The following is a 27717-nucleotide window of genomic DNA, read 5'->3' on the forward strand; positions in this document are numbered from 1 at the left end:
ACACAAATACTGTATATATACTTAGTCTACAGGCTCATAAGAGTTCATTTTAATTATTTCCATTTATACCTCCCTGATCTGTTCCTTACATATTAGGTTTCATAGTTCTCTCCTAATCCACTGGCTTCCCACTGAAACTCTCATGCTGTTTCCTCCTAAAAGCCATCTATTAATACTTCTTCCAACTATGCCCTGATTAAAAGCAATTCATAATACTGCTTTCTACAACCTCTGATAGCAGGGAAATATTCAAGTATGCTATACTATATACACACATAAGAAAACTTATGAAACTAAATTACTCACCAAGATTCGTCATAACATTTAGCTAATAGAGACATCAACTTAATAAATACCTTAAAAGATAAAAGTTGTAAGATTCAAGTATATTCAACTTCAACTATATAAAAAGCAAGATTCTTTCATTTTGCAGTTAACTTCTAGCAATGAAAATCATTTAACTCTTTTATTATATTAAAAAAACAAAAAAACCCAAAAAACTATAAATTCTACTTATAATAATAAACTTTGACCGTTTACAACTTTTTCATTTACATTCTTTCTCAGACATCTTTACCTATTCCCAATGCACTGATATATTATCAATGGTTTGTTCTTGTGGATTTTTGTGTACTTGGAATTAACTTGTAAGACTAAGGTAATGGCTATCAAAACATGTTATAGAAAAACCTCATTTATCACCTTAAAAAGAACTATCTCATATAACTAACTTTTTCAAAACATTGGACATTGGAATGCCAAATCTTTTAAAATTTCTCATGCAAAACTAAAAGTGATCCCCAAATCTACCCCTGCCTTCTTAAAATCTATCCCTGCCTTCTTAAACAGAGGGAAAGGAACAATTTGAACTTTTTTTAGGATAGCAAAGTTAGTACTACTTCTGAATAACACTTTGGTATTTTGAGTATGTATATGGTTTATGACAGGAAACCTGTCAGCAAGCTTGACAAGTACTTACCAATTACTCTATTAAATGAGTAAAACGGTCAAGTGGAAAGTCTGTAGGTCTGTCTCTTCAATGGAACAAAGTATTTGTTCTTAGTGCTGGGAATTTGCAACAGCTATTTTGGTGCTATCAGGTCTTCTATTTTGTTTTAATCACTACTTAATTTATAGCTATGTCTGGAGAGCTGTGGTTTGAATGATTATATTCTTTCATGGAGGTATGCAGTAAGGAAGGAGGAACATATAAATATTTATTATCAGGACTGATACTATCTTTACAAAATAACTTCCACATAGACATTTTCCAAATTTCTGCCTGCTAAAACAAACTGTAAACTTTCTCTTCAAAATCAGAAAGTGTTCTATATTTGATAAGTTTCTGATTCAAAAATTGTGATTGTGTAATATACTTTTTATACTCTTTACACATATGACTTTTGTATACCTCATTTCTTTACTATTTCTCTCGTATTAACTTAAAAAATACTTATCAAGCACTTACTCTGTGTAAGACATTGTTTAAGTGCTATAGAAGATACAATAATGAGTAGATACAGCCTGACCTGTGGTGGCGCAGTAGGTGAAGCATAGACCTAGAATGCTGAGGCCGCCAGTTCAAAACCCTGGGCTTGCCTGGTCAAGGCACATACAAAAAGCAACTACTGCGAGTTAGTGCTTCCCGCTCCTCCCCCTGCCTTTATCTCTATATCCTCTCTCTAATATAAATGAAATCTTTATTTATTTTTTATTTTTAAAAGATTTTTTTATTGATTGATTTTTAGAGTGAGGAGAGAGAGAGAAAGGGATGGGGGAGAAAGAGCAGGAAGCATCAACTCATAGTTGCTTCTCGCATGTGCCTTGACCCAGCAAGCCTGGGGTTTTGAACCGGTGACCTCAGCATTCTAGGTCGACATTTTATCCACTGCACCACCACAGATCAGGCAATAAATAAAAAATTTTAAAATAAATAATGAATAAATATCGTTTCTGACATAAAAGGATTAAATTCTAAAAGCAGAAAGAAGGCAAGTCTACAAACAGCTATACAAGACAAAATATAAATAGTACCATGAAAGTGAGACAAAGTATCCACACATGCTTAAGAGGAATTAGCAAAAACTTCAAAAAGGAGAAAGCATCAGAGATGGTTTTTGGAAGAAATACGGGGTTTTTACAGTTATAAATAAAGCCAAGGTAGAAAATCAAAGATAGATCCAGGACACAATGAATTTTCCACTTTGGATGACCATGTTGAACAATGGTCAGAAATGTATCTGAAAAGAGGCTGAAATCATCTTTTTTTTAGCTTGTGAAATTTTTACTTAACTCAGTAGATGAGCAAGATACCCTGAAGTTTTTGAATAGAGAATTAAAATTAGAACATGCTTTAGAAAAAGTTATGTACCACTGGTACATAAGATAAACTGAAGAAAGGAGAAACTACTGGAAGAAACTAATATGAAGACAATTATAATAATCAAAATTTGAACTTCAGTAATAGAACTAAGAACAGAAAAAAGAAGATATAGGTTAGTTTAGGGTATATTTATTTAATTCATTTATTTACTTGATTGATTTTAGAGAGACAGCGCGAGGAAGGGAGAAAGGGGGGAAGAGAGAGAGAGAGAAGCATCCATTTGTTGTTTCACTCAGTTGTACACTCACCAGTTGTTTCCCGTATGTGCTCTGACTGGGAATCACAACACAACCTTGGCGTTTTGGGAATGATGCTCTAACCGACTGAGCTAACTGGCCAGGCCTAGTAGAGGTATATTTATATTTCAAATGCTAGGTGAGATTTTTTTAGAATAAGAATAATTTTCAATATCTATACATTCAGAAATATTAGTTTTTATTCTGGCCTTCAAGAGCTCATAATTCGAAGTAGAAAGGAAGAACACACACAATAAAAAGCAAAATATGATGCACACATATAAAAAAGCTAAGGCAATTTGGGAGAGCAATACTGGGCCTGGAGTAAAAAACATTTGTAGGCCCTGGCCGGTTGGCTCAGTGGTAGAGCATTGGCCCAGCGTGTGGAAGTCCCGGGTTTGATTCCAGTCAGGGCACACAGGAGAAGTGCCCATCTGCTTCTCCACCTTTCCCCTCTCCTTTCTCTCTGTCTCTCTCTTCCCCTCCTGCAGCCAAGGCTCCATTGGAGCAAAGTTGGCCTGGGCACTCAGGATGGCTCCATGGCCTCCACATCAGGGGCTAGAATGGCTCCAGTTGCAACAGAGCAATGCCCCAGAGGGCAGAGCATCACCCCCTGCTGGACATGCCAGGTGGATCCCAGTTGGGCGCATGCGGGAGTGTTTTTGCCTCCCCACATCTCACGTCAGAAAAAAAAAACCCAGAAAAACCCCCAAAAACATTTGTACCAGGTTATGAATCACATTGGGTTATATGAACTGGGTTAGATATCTATAAGTGCAGTTGGGATAAGAAAAAGGATTCAGGTAAAGCATAAATAGTTTTACAAACAACTAAATTTTTTTTTAATAGGGACAGAGAGAGAGTCAGAGAGAGGGATAGATAGGGACAGACAGACAGGAATGGAGAGAGAAGCATCAATCATTAGTTTTTTGTTGCGATACCTTAGCTGTTCATTGACTGCTTTCTCACATGTGTCTTGACCGTGGGCCTTCAGCAGATTGAGTAACCCCTTGCTCGAGCCAGTGACCTTGGGGGTCCAAGCTGGTTGACTTTTGCTCAAGCCAGATGAGCCCGCACTCAAGCTGGCAACCTTGGGGTCTCGAACCTGGGTCCTCTGCATCCCAGACCGAGGCTCTATCCACTGGCTCTATCCACTGTGCCACTGCCTGGTCAGGCTAAAATTTTTGAGTGTTCATTATATGCCAGGCACTTTCCTAAACATTTTATGCACTCTATCTCATTTAACTCACAAAAATCCATAGGGTATAATACACTCTTATTGATCTCATTTCACAGATGTGGAAGTGACTACACAGAGATTTCCCAAAGCACTGCACTCACTACAGGTGAATCATAATACTAACTTTCACAGTCAAGCCCCAGAGCATCTTGACTGCTTCACCAAAACAGTAACATTACCTTCAAATTTAGGTCTCCACAAAACTATAAATATACCAAGAACATTGCTAAAATAATTAGAATTTATTATAACTACCTAATAGAGAAAAATAAGCAGGCAGAAAGCACACTATTTTCTAACTCACAACTAGCTTTAACTAGTACCTACTTACTGACATGGCTGTGTAATCATTACTACTAGTCTGAAAGAAGTCAGCCAGCCACTATTCCAATAACAGCAGCAGTATTTAAAGTAGCAAAATAAGTACACTATAAAACAGGGGTCTCAAACTCAACTCAGCATGTGGGCCGCAGAGCAAGATCACAGCCGTTCGGCAGGCCACACTAGGTCTACAAAAGGCAACTGTTACGCAACACTTTTCTCACTGCAGTTGAAAACAAAAAAAAATCAGTACAAGCACAATCGTACATGCAGTTTACTCAGTGTCACAAAACGACCAGAAACTGTAGTTCGCATCACAACTGCTGTTAACTAAGCTAATATCTAGCTAGGATGCTAGAGAAATGAAAAATACAAATAGGCCCCTAGGCTTACTTAATTTTATCCAAAATATTTTGAACTTCGTGGATTAGTCTGCGGGCCGCACAAAATTGTTCGGCAGGCCGCATGCGGCCCGTGGGCCGCGAGTTTGAGACCCCTGCTATAACAAGCAAGTTGGCCCCCCTGCATACTGCAAATTTTGCTATAATTTAAAGGTATTCATTATTCAAAAAATGTGATTATAATTTTATTTTGAAGATTTACATGTGAGTTTTTACATCCACACTAATCAGATAAGTTCTCCTCCAAATATTTATCTACCTAATCAAGTTGTGTAGTCAGCATCAAAATAATGAGAATGTTAGCAATTATTAAATGTCAGCTGAACAGGCAAATTTAGAAAACATTAGCTCTTTCACAGGATTCTTGGCAATAGAGCAATTGTTCTCAAATTTTAAGCCAAAAGTGCAGGTTTCTGAGCTCTGGAAATTTTAGTTAAGTCTATTGCTAAGCACTGAAACCTGAATTTTTAACAAGTTTCTCTTCCCATAGTGATTTTAATACAAAAAAATAAAATAAAATGTCTACTTCTTCTTAAATAGAAAATTGCAGTGACTATATGATTCTAAAGATGCTTAGAAAGGATAAGTCACTACACTGCCACACAATCTGCTAATTTACCTTAAAATAAATTACTCAAGAAAAGAGGGTATCCTAAATCCTTACAATTAATCATTTAAATGTAATTTCTCCCCTAAGAAGTAACAAGTCAAAGTAAAAACCAAATCATTAGTCTCAATTTAAATATATATAAGCCTCTGCTGAAGTCTATAATAAATAGATAGTACTGACTTATTCCTTTAAAATAGTAAATATTAAACAGTAATTCCTTAAAATAAGATCAATAAAGTTAAAATACAGTAGGCTTCAATGTTTAATTTTTTAATTATCTAATTTACTTTTCAAATTCCAATAATAAACTATATAATATTTAAGCAGTATTTTTTTTTTTTAGAAAAAGTTATGCAGAAACATGGATTTAACCTTTTTATATTAGGTCAATAAAACTCAAAATCTACGTATCAGTGGAAACTGAATGTATGGTATAGCCTACACTGAAGGTGCCCTTCCACAGAAGAAGCTGTCCTCATCACCAAACACACAATGAAAAAGGAGAGAGCACAGCAGAAATGGAGGAAGGAGCACTCAACTAGCCAGGAAGATCCATCTAATTAACCCTCGCAAGCAGTGGGCTGGCAGCTGTGTTAGCCGGACAACTCATTCTTCTGGAAAACTGGAGTAGACACTAGATACTACATAATCTCTAAATCCTTCCTAGATTTAAATTTTAACACATTGTGGGGTTTTTTTGTTGTTTTTTTTTTTGTATTTTTCTGAAGCTGGAAACGGGGAGAGACAGTCAGACAGACTCCCGCATGCGCCTGACCGGGATCCACCCGGCACGCCCACCAGGGGCGATGCTCTGCCCACCAGGGGTCGATGCTCTGCCCCTCCGGGGCGTCGCTCTGCTGCGACCAGAGCCACTCTAGCGCCTGGGGCAGAGGCCAAGGAGCCATCCCCAACGCCCGGGCCATCTTTGCTCCAATGGAGCCTTGGCTGCGGGAGGGGAAGAGAGAGACAGAGAGGAAGGATGGGGAGGGGTAGAGAAGCAAATGGGCGCTTCTCCTATGTGCCCTGGCCGGGAATCGAACCCGGGTCCCCCGCACGCCAGGCCGACGCTCTACCGCTGAGCCAACCGGCCAGGGCCACATTGTGTTTAATTAGTTTAATTATCCCACCACAACAGTTATTTTATTGAACTATTTTCTATAATATTTCTAAATGTATGCAAAGGTATTCTGTGAGGTATTTAAACCTACAAAGTCAAGATGAAATTTAGCTAAAATTTAGTAACCTAGTCAATAAAACATACTAATACCATGTAAGTCATAGGATTTGTGATGTCTTTATCACAGCTCACACCATACCATTTTTATGAGTTACAGTCAATAAGTTAGATCAATATTATTCATTACCATTATATTTTTTAAAATAAGATTTAAATAAGAAAAGACTATTTGTAAGCATATATACAATATATGGTCATGCTTTCATTTGATAAGGAGAGTACTAAAATGTCCTCAAACCTGACTGCCACAATTTAAAATATATAATTTTATATTTTTAATAATTCTTTCTAGTATCACATAAAAGAAAGGATGATTAAAGCCTATGATTGTATTGTTGATTACTACAATTCTCCTTTGTAGTTTACAGTCAAGTAAAAGGCCACTAACTCATACTTAATTAAGAAAAAAAGGCTGAATCAAATAATAAAAAAATGTAGCAGGGCTAAAAGAAAAATGAAGTTCCAGGACAAACAAATCTAAGTTTAGTTTGGGACTTTACATATGTCTGAAATAATGATGCTTAAAAATATATTATATATAGGGACCTTAGAGATGATCTACTCCGATAAATTTATTTCAAAGAAAAGAAAACAGGTTATTCACAATCAAGAGGATAGATTACGTTAATGTGTTTGCTTCCCATCCATCCTGAGACACAAGTGAAATAAAAAGCATAGAATTTTTCCCTGGCCAGCTGGCTCAGTAGAGCATTGGCCCAGCGTGTGGAAGTCCCGGGTTCGATTCCCAGCCAGGGCACACAGGAGAAGCGCCCATCTGCTTCTCCACCCCTCCCCCCTTTCCTTCCTCTCTATCTCTCTCTTCCCCTCCCGCAGCCAAGGCTGAGGATGGCTCCATGGCCTCTGCATAAGGAGCTAGAATGGCTCCCTTTGCAACAGAGCAACACTCCAGACGAGCAGAGCATCACCCCCTAGTGGGTATGCCGGTGGATGCTGGTCGGGCACACGTGGGAGTCTATCTCTCTGCCTCTCACTTCAGAAAAATACAAAAAAAAAAAAGCATAGAATTTCAAAATACAATAAAATTAACAGCAAAGAAAAATGAAGGTATATGGGTAACTTCATCAGGGGATGCTTTCTGGAAGACAAAGATGAAACAGAAGAGAAAATCATTGCCCTTTACATGCTACCCAGCTGTGCAATAAAGGTCCAGAGTTGGCAGGTATGAGAGGACAGAAACAAGAAACGGGATGGAAAACAAGAAAAGTAATTGAAGATTTCTGGAACAACTATGTCAAAGATCTTCCATTTACAGAGCACAGGGAATTTCTATACTAAAGGTTTGTGGGGAGAGCTGAGACTCCTGGTTTAGGTGGAGAGAGCGAAAGGGGGGAAGAGAAGAAAAGAAGCCCTCTTCATTCTGGCATGGTGTGGTGATAATGAAAAGAGAGGCAGGGAAGATGACATAATTTGTGGAGTCAGTGCAAAGTAGAAATGACAGGGTCCCTTGTTTAAAAATTAAGAATTTCAAGATAATAAGAATGAAGAGGCCCTGGCCGACTGTCTCAATGGATAGAGCATCAGCGCATCAACCTGGTGGATCTCCCAGGTTTGATCCCCCATCAGGGCACAAAAGAGAAGCGACCATCTACTTCTCCCCTCCCTCTCCTCCTTCTCTCCCTCTTCACCTCTCACAGCTAGTGACTTGATTGGTTCAAGTGTCCTCCCAGGTGCTAAGGATAGCTTGTTTGTCCCGAGCATTGGCCTCAGGCACTCATGATAGCTCAGGTGATTCAAGAATCAGCCCCAGACAGGGTTTACTGGGTGGATCCTGGTCAGGGCACATGCGGGAGTCTGTCTTTCTATCTCCCTTCCTCTCAATTAAAAAAAAAAAAAGAGCAAAGCTCCACAGCCACATGCAGGGCCTTCCTAGATTCAAGACCCCATGAGACTGCACAGGTTACACACTAATGAAGTAGGCCCTGAAGAGAGGAGATCACAATCTAATGACTAGCTCCAGACTGATTCTCTCTACCCTGAATCCTAGGAAAAATGCCCCCAAAATTTATATTAAAAATTCCCATAAAAAAAAAATTAAATGCCCTGGCCAGATAGCTCAGTTGGTTAGAGCATCAGCAGACATTGCCGGTTCAATCCTCAGTTAGAGTATATACAGGAACAGATCGATGTTCCTGTCTCTCTCCCTCCCTTTCTCTCCCTCTAAAAATCAGTAAATAAATTTTTTTTTAAAAAATAATAGGTTATTTACATAGTAGCAGAATAAACCCATATAAACTCTATAGGACTTATTAAAAGAGAATAAGCAAAATAAAAACCTATTTAAGCAAAACAAATAATTTCAACAAACAGAAAATACCAGTATTTTTAAAAGACTTTATTCATTTTAAAGAGAGAAGAGAGAGAGAGAGAAAGAGAAAGGGGAGGAGGAGCAGGAAGCATCAACTTGGAGTAATTGCTTCTTGTAATTGCCTTGACTGGGCAAACTCAGGGTTTGGAACCACTGATCCCAGCATTCCAGGTCAATGCTTTATCCACTGCACCACCACAGGTCAGGCCAGAAAATGCCTTTAAAGAAGCCTTTAATACTCAAGGATATTTGAAAGATAATATATCCACTTTTTTAAAAAAGAAAGTATTCTATGAAAAAAATAATACTTAAAAACAGAAGTGATTCCTTAGAAATTAAAAGTATAAGTAATAATATAGTCTATAAGAGGACTGAAAAATAAGATTGAGAAAATCTCCCAAAACATAGAACAAAAAATATAAAGAAATAGAAAATGAAAGGAAGGTTAAAAGACATAGAGAACCAATCTGGGAACCCTAATATCTAGCTAATGAGAGTTCAGGAAAGAGAGAGCAGAAAAATGGAGGAAACAAGATTATCTTTAAAATAATAGAAGAGAATTTTTCTGCACTGAATAAGGATACAAAATTTTTTAAAGAAAAGGGGCCACTGAGTAAAGAGCTAAGTAAATGAAATAAAAGCTCACATCTCTACACATTTGCATGACACTTTCGAACCGGCAACCTCAGCATTCCAGGTCAGCGCTTTATCCACTGCGCCACCACAGGTCAGGCTGTATCTATTCATTATTGTATCTTCTATAGCACCTAAACAATGTCTTACACAGAGTAAGTGCTTGATAAGTATTTTTTAAGTTAATACGAGAGAAATAGTAAAGAAATGGGCTATACAAAAGTAATTTTTCTTATATGTAAAGAGTATAAAAAGTATACTACCTTCATGTTCAGGATTAAAACAACAGATCCTAAAATGTGGATGCCAGAAGACAATAGAAGAATACAAAGGAAATTATCAGAGTAAAAGCTATTCAACCTAGAATTATATAACCAGCTAATCTACTAATCAAAAATAGGAGGTCAGAAGATATTTTATGGTATACAAGGACTTAGCGAACTTCCCTCCTTGGAGGAAGTAATTGAGGCAGTTCAACAAAAGCAACCTGTGAAGTAATAACGCAAAGAATCTAGGAAATAGTTCCCATCCCAGAGAGCAGAGAAAAAAAGTCCCAGGACAACAGCTACGCATGATCTAGCAGTTCCAGAGAGCAACTAATACAAATCAGAGACAAAGGCCTCTAGAGCTGTCAGAAGACAGTAAATGAAGAACTAATGGAGTGAGGGGAAGGGAAGCTAGTACCTTCATCTTAAATAGAAGAGAATTAAGATACTGACTAAATTAAAATCAGAAAAAAACAAGAACTGCAGGATTCCATACATTGGTGGGACATAAAAACGAGACTAAGAGACATGGACAAGAGTGTGGTGGTTACAGGGGGCGGGGGGAGGAAAGGAGGGAGAGGGGAAGGGGGAGGGGGAGGAACACAAAGAAAACTAGACAGAAGGTGACGGAGGACAATCTGACTTTGGGTGATGGGTATGCAACATAATTGAATGACAAGATAACCTGGACATGTTTTCTTTGAATATATGCACCCTGATTTATTGATGTCACCCCATTAAAATTAAAAAATAAAGATACTGACTAAATTAGAATAAACAGAAAATAGAAATATATTTTACATAAGAAAATAATAAACAGAAGAAATAAAAACATAATGTAACAATCACTAGGAGAAAGAGAGGAAAGGAGAGATTGTTACCTGTGCTTTATCTTTCATAGAATAGAATCACTAGATATTCTCTCTCTCTCTTTTAATTAAGATAAACAGCAGAAGAAATAAAAACATGTGGTGAGAAATGGGAGTCTGAGAGAGCAGAATTGGAAGTGGGGAAAGGGAGAGAGACTGTTTTCCAGTCCCAATTCTTCTGGACGACTTGAGTTACTATTACACAAATTAAATATTTTGTGGTATCAGATACATTCTCTAGGGAAAGAGATTATGGTTTTAAGCACAAAGAATACTAAAATTAGCTCATCAATAAAACACTAATAGCCCAAAGCAAAATATTAAGCCAAGGACAAAACTCTTCAAAGGAAACAGCAAAAAAGGCAAACATCTGAAAAGGGAAATTAATCAATGGGGAAGTAGATAGAAAGTCTAACATTTAGAGCATATATATTCCTGTCTTGAAAGTAGTTTCTTCTATGGTATTTTAATTTTATTATTAAACATATTCTGATTTCTTTCTTGAGTTAATAAAAAGTAATTTTTCTTTGACAATGGAACTTTAAGAGCTATGTTATGTTTAGGGCTGTTTAATAAATGTTTAACAATTCTCTGGGGGAAAAGCCTTCATTTGTAAGACTAGCTGATTTCCATGCTCTAACTACTCCTACTATGGCTACAAATGTGATGTCACTGAATGCACAGTTGGGAAGAAATCTGCACTACAAGCTTTCACAATATGTATTTCCCAGCATGATTTTGAAGCCATTTTCTCTCAGTAGGAAGGCATCTCTAATCTTAGAGTAAAAGATATTGGGAGGATGACCCTATTAAAAGATAATCTTTCTATTGACACCTTTTTAGGCATTTATTCTCTAAAGGGAGCTATACTTTTAATCAGATAATGATTTTCTTGAAAAATACCCAAACATACTAACATGTAATTATAGAACACATGCCAAAGATAAATTAATTATTCCTAAAATATTTTTTATTGTTCATCACCACTTCTATTAATGCAAAAAGCCCCAAAAGTTAAACATATCTGAAGCAAAGGGAAAACATCTCACTGGGGGAAAAACAGTTTTGATATTTAAAATTCAGACAGAAGGCAGATTATTTTAACATCTCTAGAGGTATAGCAAATATAAGTATAGAAAATTAGTTTATGGCTAAAGATAAAACAATAGCTTCTAGAAAGGAAAAATATAAGCACACCAATCAAGATATTCTATTTATTTCTACTATAAAAGATGGCCACTTGTTAGTATAAACATTTGGGCAAAATGGGTCCCTTAAGCAAATAAATAATATGTAAAGAAATTAAAAACTAGTTATCATTTACACATACCCCTTCGTGGTTGTAAATCAACAAAATATCTTTATTGAGCCAAACGCATGATTAGCATTTATGAAAGAATGAAATGCTAACTGTTCTTTCCAGAAGTGAACCAGCGCCAGGTCTTCAGGGGGTACGATCACAGTAAAACATGCATGAGTTCCACTGGCAGTCACAAAGGATCCTTAGATAATGTTCAAGCTGCTCAACAATTTCTTTTACTTACATACATGTAAGTGGTGAAGGAATGTTTAATGCTATTTTAAATTCTTCTAATTTAAAATTTTTTAACTAAAATAAAATATTATTAATTTATTTATTTATTTATTTATTTTTGGAGAGAGAGACAGGAACACCGAGCTGCTCCTGTATGTGCTCTGACTGGGGAATCGAACCTGCAACCTCCATGCTCTGGGACAACATTCCAACCAACCTAGCTATCTGGCCATGGCCTAATTTTTTTTTTTTTTTTCATAGACAGAGGAAGGAAGAGGGGGGAGGAAAGGGAAGCGTTCATTTGCGGTTCTCCTCAGTCATGTGTTCACTGGTTGCTTCCCATGTGTGTGCCTGCCCTGACCCAGCCATCTTGTCATTTTTGGACAACACTCTTAACCAACTGAGCTAACTGGACAGAACCTAAAACCTTATTTTTAAAAAACCACCAAAGCTTGCTAATAACTAAGTGTCATAACTGAATAAAAAAAAGTGACTTGTAGAATATATGCCAAAATGGAACAGTGATTATTCTCTGAAAAGATAACAGATAATTTTTATTTTCTTCTTTACTTTGCTGTATTTTCTAGTTGTCAAGGAAAAGATTTATTAGAAACAAGCAGGGTCATTTAAACATTTGAAATATACTGCTCACAAAAATTAAGGGATATTTTATCACTTCATATTCATTTTGAAATATTCCCTACTTTTTGTGAGCAGTGTAAGAAAAACTGCTAATTCGAAGAGTACTAACTTAGAGATAAAATATTTATTTCATATGCTAATCAGATTTCAATGGCATTAGCTAGCATTAGTTGGCCATTGTAAGCACTGCACTCAAGCTATAAGAATTACTTAAATAAATATGCTTTATGGAGATATCTTTCGCAGTAATTTCTTTAAATGGCTGTGTAATGTAAAAGTACTACAGCTAAATAATGAGCTAAAAATATAGGCATAACTACAAAATTAAAATAAGACTTCTTTGAGTGTTGAAGGAGTCCAGAACTGGCCCCTTTCTCTTAAATCAAAGTGTAACCTGAAATTAATGAATCGTTTTTAGCTTAAAACATTTAAATAAAAATGGTACCTTATATAGTATGTCCATAAAGTCATGGTGCACTTTTGACTGGTCACAGGAAAGCAACAAAAGACAATAGAAATGTGAAATCTGCACCAAATAAAAGGAAAACCCTCCCAGATTCTGTAGGATGATGTGGCAGCATGTGCGCATGAGCAGATGATGACGTAACACTGTGTATACAGCGGAGCAGCCCATGGCCATGCCAGTCGAGATGTGGACGGTACAGAGGAAAGTTCAGTGTGTTCTGTGGCTCCCTAAATTCGAATCTGTGACCAAAGTGCAACGTGAATATCGGCGCGTTTATAACGAAGCGCTACCACATAGGAATAACATTACTTGTTGGGATAAGCAGTTGAAGGAAACCGGCAGTTTGGTGGAGAAACCCCGTTCTGGTAGGCCATCAGTCAGTGACGAGTCTGTAGAGGCTATACGGGATAGCTACCTAAGGAGCCCTAAAAAAATCTGTGCATGAGCCCACACCGAACTGCACTGAATAGGTATGAAACTGGGAGAGTTTTCCTTTTATTTGGCGCAGATTTCACATTTCTACAGTCTTTTGTTGCTTTCCTGTGACCAGTCAAAAGTGCACCATGACTTTACGGACACACTGTATAATACCATATGTTACTTAGAAAAAGAATACATTTATTGCCTCTGTTCTTTGCTTGAAAGAAAGCAATCTAGTAGAATATTTTATATAACTTCAGGGTTTCAGAGAATTAATACACTAAGCCTTAATATAATTATCAACTATAAAGTTTATCATAGTCAATAATTTAATATTTTTGCTTAAAAATTATGCTCATAGTTCATCCCCTAAATAAGAATATACTGTTGTTAGGGTTATTTTCTCTTTTTTTAAAATTTTTTTAAAATTAATGGGGTAACTGATAAATCAGGGTACATATGTTCAGAGAAAACATCTCCAGATTATTTTGACATTTGAATATGTCGCATACCCCTCACCCAAAGTCCAATTGTCTTCAGTCACCTTCTATCTGGTTTTCTTTGCGCCCCCCCCCAACCATCATACTCTTTTTTTTTTTTTTTTTTTTTTTCATTTTTCTGAAGCTGGAAACAGGGAGAGACAGTCAGACAGACTCCCGCATGCGCCCGACCAGGATCCACCTGGCACGCCCACCAGGGGCGACGCTCTGCCCACCAGGGGGCGATGCTCTGCCCATCCTGGGCGTCGCCATGTTGCGACCAGAGCCACTCTAGCGCCTGAGGCAGAGGCCACAGAGCCATCCCCAGCGCCCGGGCCATCTTTGCTCCAATGGAGCCTTGGCTGCGGGAGGGGAAGAGGGAGACAGAGAGGAAAGCGTGGCGGAGGGGTGGAGAAGCAGATGGGCGCTTCTCCTGTGTGCCCTGGCCGGGAATCGAACCCGGGTCCTCCGCATGCTAGGCCGACGCTCTACCGCTGAGCCAACCGGCCAGGGTTACCATCATACTCTTGTCAATGTCTCCGAGTCTCGTTTTTATGTCCCGTCTATGTATGGAATCATATAGTTCTTAGTTTTTTCTGATTTACTTATTTCACTCAGTACAATGTTATCAAGGTCCATCCATGTTACTGTAAATGATCCAATGTCGTCATTTCTTATGGCTGAATAGTATTCCATAGTATATATGTACCAAAGCTTTTTAATCCAGTTTTCTCTTTTCTTAACTGTAAACTATAATTTTTTATTTGGTCCTGTCCCATATATATTTCTTTTTAATTTATTTAATTAATTATTTTTGAGAGAGACAAGAAGGAAGAGAGATAAGAAGCATCAGTTAGTAGTTGTGCCACGTTAGTTGTCCATTGATTACTTCTGGTATGTGCCTTGATGAGGGGCTGAGGGGGCAGGGCTCAAACCAGCAACATTTGGCCTCAAACCAGCAAGCTTTGGGCTCAAGCCAGCAACCTTGGGATCATGGTGATGATCTCATGCTCAAGCTAGAGACCCTACGCTCAAGCTGGCAAGCCTGCATTTAAGCTGTACGAGCCTGTGTTCAAGCCTGCGACCTTTAAGTTTCAAACCTGGGTCCTAGGGCGCCCCAGGCCGACACTATCCACTGCTCCACCAACAGTCAGGAGTTAATTTCTTTTTTAATTTACTGGGTTGACATGGTTTTCCAAACCATGTAGGTTTCAAGTGAACAGCTCAGTATAGCATAGATGGACCTGGAAAGCATTATCCTGAGTGAAATAAACTAGACAGAGAAAGACAAATACCATATGATCTCACTTATATGTGGAATCTAATGAACAATAAACTGAGGAACAAAACAGGAACAGATTCATGGACACAGGGAACAGACAAGACAGCTGTCAGAATGTTATGCCCTGTATTTATTGCAGAATTAATCTATATTGCATAAAAAGTTATTTCCTTTTTCAAAAAACCCATGTCAGTTGACATAAAAATTCATAATGGCATATGAAAACTCATCTAATACTACACAAAATATCATTTGAGTAATCTAGTTAGGCCAGGAGTGAGTCTCTCTCAATGTCACCAGAGGATGTCCTATGAGAAAATAGGATTTCCCTCCAGATATCAGCCTCCTGAGGTGAGGCATTTACCCCAAACATTTCTGATATACAACCCCTCTTAGTCCTACCAGCGTTACACACAAAATTCCTACCTATCACTTCATACTAACCTGTGAACCAGATATCACAACATACAAGTGTGACATGAGCATGTTTCTGCACACGTGCACGCACGAGCATGTGTTTACTCCTGAGATTGCTTCTGGCTAGAGGCATGGCGAGTTATACTGAAAATATGAATTCAAATTAATTGAACAATTATCTAATGCTTACTATATGAGGAGCACTTTTTAAAACTAGTTGATATAAAAATTAAATATATATAAAGGTTCTCCTACTTAACTCAAGGCCAGCAGTTAGGAATATAGTATCATCCCTGGGTAAGTTTCTCAACGTTCTTTGGCACAGATCCACCATTATAATTTCTTTTAAGAAATTTTTCTTCTTTTTATTTTTTTACTGACATCTTCCTTAAACTATTTTTTTTAAACTATTTTAATCAACCCTTGAAGCATCTCCTGATAGGAAAAGAGTAAAAGATGAGGGGGAAAAAAATTTTTTTTTCATTTTAAACAAGGGAGATGGTTGGAGGCAGTTAGGCTTCAAATTGCATACTTCATTTTTGTATTCAGCTATAACTTTTCATGAGATAAAAAGGTCAATAAGTTTCTTCCTATTTGTACAAAAATGACTCCACCTTTTTTTTTGGGGGGGGGGTAACAGAGACAGAGACAGAGAGAGGGACAAATAGGAACAGACAGGAATGAAGAGAGATGAGAAGCATCAATCATCAGTTTTTCGTTGTGACACCTTAGTTGTTCATTGATTGCTTTCTCATACGTGCCTTGACCACGGGCCTTCAGCAGACCAAGTAAACCCTTGCTGGAGTCAGTGACCTTGGGTCCAAGCTGGTGAGCTTTTGCTCAAACCAGATGAGCCCGTGCTCAAGCTGGTGACCTCGGGGTCTTGAACCTGGGTCCTCCGCATCCCAGTCCGACGCTCCATCCACTGCACTACAACCTGGTCAGGCTCCACTCACATTTGTAGTTCTATTATTTCTGAATATACCTAAAAACGGCATGTTCATTCCGCCATAACCTCTTTGGTCTTTGCATTTCTCATCTGAAAAATCCAATGTTTCAGCTTACTCATATTCAAATGTTCCTGTTACTCATTTTTTTGGAGTAATGTTTCATCAGTAAATTGTTCAAGATGTAGATACACTATGACTACAAATCTGGATAGAAGAACACTATTTTACCTTTAATCTCTAGCCTAAAATTATCCAATAATTTCTTGGCCTTTTCTAACTGGAAAAGCCATTGATTAACTGACTTTTATGAAAACTACTCCTAGAAGAGTTTATTTTTACTTAAGTCTATGCTGTCAATTTCACAGTTTTAATTTGGATTTGATGGAAAGAGAACCATATTTTGGTTAAAATTTAAAACAAATTAAAACTTCAAACAATTGGGTAAGTTAGGATTCTTCACAAATTGACTTATAACAATGAAAGAGGAAATATATTTGACCTAGGAAGCTGGTTTAAACAAGTAAATCTCAAACTAAAATTGAATTCTAAGATATACTTTCATAAGCAAAACTGTAATTTTTTGAAAAAATTTATACTTACAGGCAAATGAGTAAATACTTGAAAGATGCTTCTCAAAAAATTAATAAGATCTATTAAATAACCACTTGCTCTTCCATCAGGCTCAGACATTGTCCAGTCATAATCAGCAAGCTGAACAAATTCATCAATTTTTTGATTAAGTTTGGTGTAGATTTCTCCTTCTGCTGCATGCCGGGCATCCTGAGGGAGGACAAAACAACAACAAATGATAAGCAACAGTTAAAGAAGCAGGTCATAAAACAAGTTCTCTTAAAATTCTAAATTTTGTTTTATATTTTTCTTTGGTCTAATATTTTAGTCATTTATTCAAAGTAAAAGAAAATTGCTTTTTTCCAAACTCACTATCACCATTTTTGTCTTTATGTGGTAGGATCATTGTGAATTATTAATTCTGAATTATTGTCACAGTTCTATGAAAACCTTTGAGAAAAAGAAGTAAAAAAACAAGTTGTCAAGAATGCAGAAGACCACCCCAATCCACTGATTGAGAGAAATTAAGTTGGACTATCACAAAAGACATAGTTTCTGGTGTTTTGAGTTGAAAAGGCAAAAGAAAAGAGGTAACTAACTTCTCAGAGGAGGAAAAAAGACATAAAAGGAGTGATACAAAAAATAGCAGGGTAAGGATCATCAAACATTCTCTCTTCCATAAAAACAACAAGAAAACTAGCAAAAATAGGCAAAATCGACTTTTCCAGAACTCTGGAAATTAACTTAAAACTTGTAACAATACAGGCAGCATTTATTTTTTTTTGAACGATACTTCAATTTATTGGCACTGACAATCTATCAAAAGGCGTATTTTTCTCCCATGAAGTCAGATTGTTCTCCATCTGCCATTAACATGTGTCCATACATCTTCACCTTGAAAATGTAACATTTCAAGGTTTAGTCAAGGTACATTATTCCTTCTTCACTTTCACAATTTTTATGTTGCTGCCAGAAGTCTTCTCAGCATTTGCTCTGAATTCTGTTTTCAGTGTACCTCCTCACTGCTTTTGTACAGAGATGGGAGAATTGGATGTAGTTGATAGAGTTCAGCCTATCACCAGTATGCCACCACGATGCCAGAGAGGAGGCTGGTCAATCTGAATCGGGAGGGCACATCATTGTTAGCTCAAAGCGTGACCCAGTGGCTGGAAGGTCAAGGCCTGAGAGGCCCAGGCAGCCTTTATTTTTTTAAAAAAATAACTGAATCATAAGAAATAAGGTGACCAATAGTCCTCCTTTAGGGAGGACAGTCCTTCTTTTGTAAGTTCTGTCCTCCCTCGAAAAGTGTTCTCTTACATGCCCTTCTTTTTGATATTGGAAGACTAATCTGTAAATGTCCGTATTCTATCGATGCAGAGTCGATCCATTGCGTGTGATGTGACTTATTTGTATTTGACATGACAATTCGTCAAGGATCAGTACAGTGCGGTGAGACGCAGTTATGAGATGCATGTGCTCCACACAGGAGACCTTTGAGAGAGCACAGAATATACCTAATACGCAGATGGCTTTGTGCACTTCTTACTGAAACACAACATGGCACATACGACATTGTAGACTCACGATTATTTCTTTCTCAGTGAATATTCAATCATAGACAGGTAAACACAGTTCACATTTTATTAACTCATTATCTATTTCATAATTTCCAAATATGTATAATTTTATCTACAAGTATTTTCCCGAAACTTGAGTTTTAAACTGGAAATCTAACCTCAAACCATATCTATTAAAAACGCATTTTGATTAAATAGTTGCATAAAACACTTTTTTTAGCCCTGGCCGGTTTGCTCAGGGGTAGAGCATCAGCCTGGCGTGCGGGGGACCCGGGTTCGATTCCCGGCCAGGGCACATAGGAGAAGCACCCATTTGCTTCTCCTCCCCCACCCCCTCCTTCCTCTCTTTCTCTCTCTTCCCCTCCTGCAGCCAAGGCTCCATTGGAGCAAAGATGGCCCGGGCGCTGGGGATGGCTCCTTGGCCTCTGCCCCAGGCGCTAGAGTGGCTCTGGTCGCAGCAGAGCAACGCCCTGGAGGGGCAGAGCATCACCCCCTGGTGGACAGAGCGTCGCCCCCTGGTGGGCGTGCCGGGTGGATCCCGGTCGGCCGCATGCGGGAGTCTGTCTGACTGTCTCTCTCCGTTTCCAGCTTCAGAAAAGTACAAAAAAGGAAAAAAAAATTAAAAAAAAAAACTTTTTTTATTCTTGGACTCTTCAGTCACATTGGATAGTAATTTCTCTTTGTTAAGAGAAGATTGAGTTAGTTTTTCTGCCAGCTCTGATCAATTTTCTGTTAAGTAATACACGTATCTTATTTGAAACATTTTATTGAACATTCTAGAAAAAAAAGGTTACATTTAATATTACTCATTTGGAGCAAGGGAAATACTTCTATAATATTTTTCTGAGCCCTAAAAATCCAAGCAGTTAATTAAGTTGAAACTATCAAAACTAAGGTATATACTCTAGCTAGTTTCCTCCTGCTATAATTCGAGAAATGATGCTCTGATAATCTATGATCTTGATCTAGAAATTTCTAAATGTTAGTAGCATATAACATCCAATTCATTGGCCAATGTCACCACTAATATTATAGACAAAGAGTGGGGGGGGGAGGTAAAACAGGTAAGACTAAACATCAAGACCTAGTGATACACCCTGTCAGGTAGTTCAGTTGGTTAGAGTGTAGACCTGATAGGCTAAAGTTGTGGGTTCAATCCCCCGTTAGGACACATAGAAGAGACAACCAATGGATGCATGAATATGTGGAGCAACAAATTGATGTTTCTCTCTCTCTCTCTTCCTTCCTTTCTCTCTCTAAAATTAATTAAAAACTAGTAATTAGTTATGATGGGGGAAGAGGTGTGACAAGAGCAATTAAAAAATACATCAAAGGAGAGGCCCTGGCCGGTTGGCTCAGTGGTAGAGCGTCGGCCTGGCGTGCAGGAGTCCTGGGTTCGATTCCCGGGTTCGATTCCCGGCCAGGGCACACAGGAGAAGCACCCATCTGCTTCTCCACCCCTCCCCCTCTCCTTCCTCTCTGTCTCTCTCTTCCCCTCCCACAGCCGAGGCTTCATTGGAGCAAAGTTGGCCCGGGCGCTGAGGATGGCTCTGTGGCCTCTGCCTCAAGCGCGAGAGTGGCTCTGGTCGCAACAGAGCAATGCCCCAGATGGGCAGAGCATCGCCCTCTGGTGGGCATGCTGGGTGGATCCCGGTTGGGCACATGTGGGAGTCTGTCTGACTGCCTCCCCGTTTCCAGCTTTGGAAAAATGCAAAAAAGAAAAAAAAAGATCAAAGGTAAATTCAGATTTTCCAGGAAAGAAGGCAAGAAAAATGGTGATTACAGCAGTTCCCACTTATCTGTCTGTGATTCCCGTTCTGAGACGGGCAGGTAGTATAGACAGCGTGGAGACGCAGAAAAAGGGATGACTCACATCCCAGGCGGGACAAAACTGGATGACACAATATTTCATTATGCTATTTAAAATGTATGAATTATTTCTTTCCAGAATTTTTCTTTTAATATTTTCAAACTGTGGTAACTGAAACCACAGAAAGCAAAACTGAGAATAAGGGAAGGGGGTACTATACCACCATAAAAATATTAACTTGAAAGAGGAGCCCATTTAAGACATGAGTTTTTATTTAGCTATTTTAGACATTAGTGTAACAATCAAGGAAATATTTTATTATTACATTTGGTACCTAAAAACAATAAAACATTTTAAATGGCTACTTTTCACCAGGTTTGTTTATTATATTATATTATTGTGATTAAAAAAAAAAAAGTCATAGGTTTTAGGATATGAATTGTGTCTTATACAAATACCCAAATGCCTTCAGGGCCCAGGCAGGCATGATGAATGAGTATGGTGGACAAGATGACTGTGGCAGGCATGATGATTGTAAAGCATAAATCTCATCTAAAGGTGAATACAAATTCAAAACAGTACAAAACCAATAGGACCAAATGTATCTACTTATTACTTACTGTAGTTGTTTCTTGGTAGTTATCTGCCCTTTTATTCCTAATGGTTCAGAACCATTCCACCTTAGCAACTAGCACAGAACAATATACATTTTATACAATAAATATCATTTAATATATCCTTCCAAGCCAAAACTGATTGTCCGAACAAACCAATTATTGATTTGTTCACAGGAGTGTCTTTTGGGACACAATCTAAGCCTTCCTTTAGTGTCACGGTGACAATGACTACTGAGAGTAGCAAACCTGTCGTTTGTTGCGGCAAATATGAACTACTCAGACACCAGATGAAATGCTCCAAGGGGCCGAGGGGAGGCAACAGTCCTGGTCAGAATATCGAAAGACTGAAGCCCCGTCCCCAGCCTTACTCAGATACTTATCAGCCAATACAAATAACTCAAGGCAGTAGAAAGAAGTTTTCAGGGAGTGAAGTAAAGCACAAGGAAGATGCTGACTCCTAATCTTTGTTGAGAGTCTAACCATATTTTTTTTGCAAAATCTTATCCTGCTGTTTTGCTGTTTCCAGCACGCATCGTTTCCAGTACTGGGTCAGAGAGGCGCCTGGACTCTTGTCCACTCAGGGTTTTCACCCTTGGGCACCTCGTGGTCTCTAATTGTTATCCTAATCCTGCATGTTTTCACAGCATGTTCCCACTTTAGATGAACAAATTTTCACTTATTGTTCCCTCTCAAAGTAGCCAGTCCTAAAAAAACTGGACTCCCTCATACAGAAAAACCTAAATCCTTCATGTAGATACTTGTTAGCTACTTCACTTCTAGCAATATGCAGAAAAGGTCAATAGAGGTTTTGAGTTAGAAGCAAAGTTTAGAATGATTTAAATATTTAGCTTCTTGATTACCTAGTATTGTTGTAGGCTATTATAAATTAAATCATTTTCTAATTCTCAAATTACCTGAATTTCCTTCTTTTCCTTTTTAAAAGGTCAGTACTACATTCTTACCTTTCCAGTTTTCAGGGGTTTTTGCAGTGGTGGGATTCAGCCAGTTCGCGCACCTTCGGTAGAACCAATACCTAATTTTTTTGTTGAGTTTGGCGATCCGGTTAAAATGACACTTGTAGTCAGGGTTCTCTCTAAGGTGGGCACCTGGGCAGCCACCCAATGTGTAAATCACAAATTTACATTCTTATTTAATGTTCATCTGCTCAACAGTGTATTCTAAGCTCCTATAGTAATAGTAATGTTCATTCTGTCTATAGATGAAAAGAATTTGACAGAACTATACTTGTAAAGTTCATTATATCTTTTTCATTTCATAAAGTTCATTATATCTTTGATAAAATACTACATTTTAATTCCCTTGCGTTTGTTACTTCAGTAAACAAACACATAACGTAAAGAGAAAAAGTGTCAAACAACAAGGGGGTGAGAAACTGTCATTGGAAATAACTTAAAAAACAGTTTTATTGTTTTTGGTCAGGTATTACCTAATATTTTTTCATTAATATTTTAAAACTTTCTTATAACATAATCTAGTTTTGTGTACCTCTTTTATTGTTCTTTTTTTATTATTCATTTTAGAGAGGTGAGAGAGAGAAAGGGGGAGGAGCAGGAAACATCAACTCCCATATGTGCCTTGACCAGACAAGTGCAGGGTTTCGAACCAGCAACCTCAGCGTTCCAGGTTGATGCTTTATCTACTGCGCCACCACAGGTCAGGTTTATTGTTCTTATTTAAGTATTAAATGCATGAAATAATAAACTACCTTTCAGTATATCATTTTTTTTTTATACTTTAAAAGATCATTAGGGCAGAGAACGGGTTAAATTATTTGAATCCCACCACTTGGTATTTTTTTTAAGACTTTTATTCATTTTTAGAAAGGAGAGAGAGAGAGAAGAGGAGGAGAAGGAAGCATCAACTCCCATATGTGCCTTGACCAGGCAAGCCCAGGGTTTTAAACCAGCAACCTCAGCACTCCAGGTTAACGCTCTATCCACTGTGCCACCACAGGTCAGGCTAATGATTAACTGAGATATATATAAAATCTGTGCTTTTATAAATTATACATGTTCATATATTTAGGCTACGGTTCAATAAAAAATACTTTTTTTTTTGTATTTCTCTGAAGTTGGAAACGGGGAGGCAGTCAGACAGACTCCCGCATGCACCCAACCGGGATCTACCCGTCATGCTCACTAGGGGGTGATGCTCTGCCCATCTGGGGCATCACTCTTTTGCAACCAGAGCCATTCCAGCGCCTGAGGCAGAGGCCACAGAGCCATCCATCCTCAGCGCCCGGGCAAACTTTGCTCCAATGGAGCCTTGGCTGTGGGAGGGGAAGAGAGAGACAGAGAGGAAGGAGAGGGGGAGGGGCGGAGAAGCAGATGGGCGCCTCTCCTGTGTGCCCTGGCCGGGAATCGAACCCGGGACTCCTGCACGCCAGGCCGACGCTCTACCACTGAGCCAACTGGCCAGGGCTGTGGAAAATACTTTTTAAAAGTCCATATACCATGTCCTAGCTTCACAGGAGGTGAATCTCAAGCCCCCCAGTTACTTTAGCCATAACCCTAAAAACACCTTTGTTACATAGTCATCAACAGATTGAAAAAAGGCAAACTAGAAAAAGAATCAGAAGCATATTGCTCCTTAGGCTCTTCCAGCTATAATCACTTTCAATACTCAAAAGGAAAGGGCTCGTCAGGGTGGCGGGCTGGTAAAACTCTATGGAGCAAAACTAAAGAGCTCTGGTGCCAAAGAAAAAGAACAGGGTCATTTCTCCACTACACAGAGTTAAAAGAAAGTGATATTTCCCCCTCTATTCTGATGCGAATCTTTTCAGGTAGAGGTCTGTATTCGTTTTAATTATCTCTCAGAGTGGGTCCAAATTAATTAAAAAAAAAAACTGAGTTACTGCTTGAGGGCAGGAAGTGCCTACTTTACTCCTTTTGTATCACTTATAGATTTAGCAAAATAAAAATGCAAGCTGATAAGATAATCCATATATTCAGAAAATAAATATGACATAAATCATGCATACACTTTGTGTGTGCATATGTGCTTTTGGAGGGGAAGCAAAAGGAGGTACCAGTAAAAGAACCCTGTAAGTGCTTATTTCCATAATCATTAAGCAACTAAATAGAAATATGTTTGGTAGAGTCATTAGACTGAAAAGAATTGGGCTAAGAGGTTAACTAAGCAATCCATAATAATGTCTGCAATCAAGACTGTACTTTAATCTTCTCTGTAAAACAGGCAACAGACAGACTATCCACTAGGAATGGAAATTCACCCCATCTCCCTTTAATATTGATTTAACAGTTCTTAATGTTGAATGCTTCCTCATATCATAGTTTACAACAAATTCCTCTTGAAATAGACCAAAGGTAGAATTGAAGAATACGTGGCCTTCATATATTGAGCCTAAAACAGCTCTTATTCTCATAAAACAAGAAAGGGTTTCCTGAGTTATATGTGAAAATAAAACAAGCAACAAAAAGGATGCCCTACTATTTACAATATAAAGGCTAAACTTGATTTCTTGATTTCCAGGAAAACCGAGAAATTTTCTATGACAGTTGTAGTTTCGACCAAGTATCTATAACGAAAGGGAACACTGGTATGATGGGCCAGAGCTAACATTCCTAAACATTCCCTCCCACAGGAAGATTTTGAGAAGTGTAGTTCTAAGATCCTACAGGCTAAGAGCATCACGTTACAGTATCTTTGGATCTTTCAGTTATAGCTGATTAGAAAATTGCAAAGACCCGTAGATATACACCAGATGTCAAGGCAATTCACGTTTTAACCAGAATACAGAATAAGCCTGTTACATTTTGTAAGGTCGGTGGATAATGGGGCATGGTCACGTAGGAACTCAGATCCACCCACTTTGGCTAGGACCGCCCACAATCAAACCCACCAAGGGAAGCTTCCCAGGAACCATTTGGAAAGAAGCGATCATCTGCCAGCCAGTGAAATTTCACCACGTCATAGTAGTTCCACTTCCCTAGAGGGACCCTTTAAATATCTGCCACAGGGTTTAATCTTTGCAACTTCCCTAGCCTCCATGTTTCTTTCTTCGGGGCCAGGGAACCTTGCCGGGCGGGGTGTGTGCTCTGTACTCAATAAAGCCGTTTATTATTTCACACTTTGCGGCTCCGAGCCCCGTTCCTTCCTTCTCGGCGGGGAAAAATACCTTAAACATTTAATGTTAACTATGGACCAATGTCACCCCATTATATTTCGTTTCTAAATTAAAAAAACAAAACAAAACTAACCAGTACTGTGGTCATCTCTGCAGGCTCTGAGCACAGCTAGGGTTACTAAAGTCTATGAATCTTAAAAGAAAAGCAAGTCCTTTTGCGACAGCATGGATGGACCTGGAGGGCATTACGCTAAGTGAAATAAGCCAGGCAGAGAAAGACAAGTACCATGTGATTTCACTCATGTGTGATCTAATGAACAAAATAAGATAACAAAATAGTAACAGATTCATAAATACAGAAAACAGACTGACAGCTGTTAGAGGAGAGGGGATGTGTGGGACTGGGTGAAAAAAGTGAAGAGACTAGGCAAAAACAATACAAAACTAAACTCATTGACACAAACAACGGTATGCTGATCACCAGAGGGAAAAGGGGGTGGGGCACGGGAGAAGACAGCAGAGGGGGACAAGTGGTGACCAATGGAGACTTGACTCTGGGTGGTGAACACACACCACAATATACAGACGATGTATGTATGTTGGGTAAATAAGTTTGTAAAATTTGTTATTTGATTTTGCTCACTTTTATTGTTAAAAATAGCCACGCCAGGTGAAACAGCTAATTACCTTCCTGCTTGGGAAGGGCTTTGTTATGCTAATGTGTGCTGGAGGAGGGGTTTTCATGCCAAAAAGTTTTAAGAAGAAGGAAGAAGTGGAGGCCACGTTGTTGCAGAGAGGCAGCCAAGACGGCAGGGTGCTGAAGGAGAAGCCAGTTTGTGCAGAGGTGAGAAGGGAGAAGGTGTGCAGATGGTGAAAAAGAGGTGACTGAGCTGGTGGGGGGCCTTTGATTCTAGGAAACACTGGAAAGATTATTCTGGCTGTGGAACTGGAGATGTGAGTGGGTTTTAGTGCCCTGTGTGTTTGTGTTGACTCGCCAGCCGGTTGCGAGACTAGAATAAAGGCCTGGCTCACCGTCCTTCGGCTCTGCTGTTTCTTTACCCTCTGTCCGAATTCAATGAGAACCTGCACCTGCCTGGCAGAGACAGCAGCCACAGCTACTGGCCACACAATGTATTAAAAAATTGTACACCTGAAACCTATATAATTTTATTAACCAATGTCACCCCAATAAAGTCAATAAAGAGGATTAAAAAATTCAATAAATTTAATGTTACCAGTTAAATATGTATACAACCCTAGTCCTCCAAAAATCCCTTCTGGAGAGCCTATGAGTAATACGTGGACATAAGGACATTTTTTTTTCTTTTGATAAAGAAAAAAAGAGAAAGATCGCATAAAATCTCATATAAAAGTAAAGAATCAATTTGTTCTTGAATAAGTAAGTGTCCAAAACCTTGTGGAGTTTTCTCCGATGTTATGGTACTTACCACAACATATCATCAAGTGCCTTTTTATAGTTATTCTCCCACGAGCTTCTTGAAAGCAGGGATACATTTTTATATTCTCATCACCTAATAGGGTGCTCAGGCATAAATAATGTACAACAAGTGGAACTATGCTAAGAATCCACTTTAATCCTCATAATAATTGGATGTGGAAGGTAATCTTCCCGTTCAGATAAAAGCAGGACTTTAATAACATATAATATTAGATATTTTTCTTCAGATTGGAGCCAATTAAGGATTTAAAGCAAATCTTACACTTACCTAATTCATCTTACATTTCTAATTTCTGAATAAACACATATAAACATTATATAAAAAATTATTTATTGAACTATGAGACATTAACAGATATCCAGTGAGACCAGCACCACTAGAAGTCTTTAAAACATAAACAAAATGTAATATAGCTGTAAAAAGACAATATACTTTCCTCTATATTAATACATTTACCTGCTCACTGCTGACAATGATTACCTCTCATTTTCAATTGTTCAGAATATAACAGAATCATGTTTACAATAAAAAAATTGTCTTTAATTTTTAGATGTTTGCTTATAGAGATGGAAATAAAATATTTGGTCAGATTTTTACATACCTTAAAGGTAGAGAGTCCATAAAGTCTTGTAGTATGAACAGTATCTTGAGAAATATTTGTAATGTTAGTTATAAAATCCTCAAGGTATTTGCAAGCTTGTTCCAGGTGTGTTGTGTTTATGATGATTTGCACTAGCTAGAAAATACAAAATATATCCGGTAAAACATATGTTACATGTACACAAAGCCAACTGATTTTTAAAAACAGGACTATTACTTCCAGTAACTGTATCACTTATGCATAATTATAGCATTTCAGGATA

General features: G+C 38.2%; 1 protein-coding gene across 2 annotated transcripts in view; it reads right to left on the reverse strand.

The window, feature by feature from the left end:
- EXOC6 (exocyst complex component 6) overlaps positions 1–27717 on the reverse strand; it is a 182964-nt gene that overhangs the window by 62047 nt on the left and 93200 nt on the right. For both annotated transcript variants that reach the window (XM_066355669.1, XM_066355668.1), the window contains exons 17-18: positions 27456–27590; positions 17313–17492 (exon numbers count right to left, since the gene is read on the reverse strand). In XM_066355669.1, coding sequence (XP_066211766.1) covers positions 17313–17492; positions 27456–27590 — 315 coding nt within the window. The remainder of the gene's footprint in view (positions 1–17312; positions 17493–27455; positions 27591–27717) is intronic.

This window comes from Saccopteryx leptura, chromosome 13, assembly GCF_036850995.1.
Source record: "Saccopteryx leptura isolate mSacLep1 chromosome 13, mSacLep1_pri_phased_curated, whole genome shotgun sequence".
In the NCBI taxonomy this organism is placed as follows: domain Eukaryota; kingdom Metazoa; phylum Chordata; class Mammalia; order Chiroptera; family Emballonuridae; genus Saccopteryx; species Saccopteryx leptura.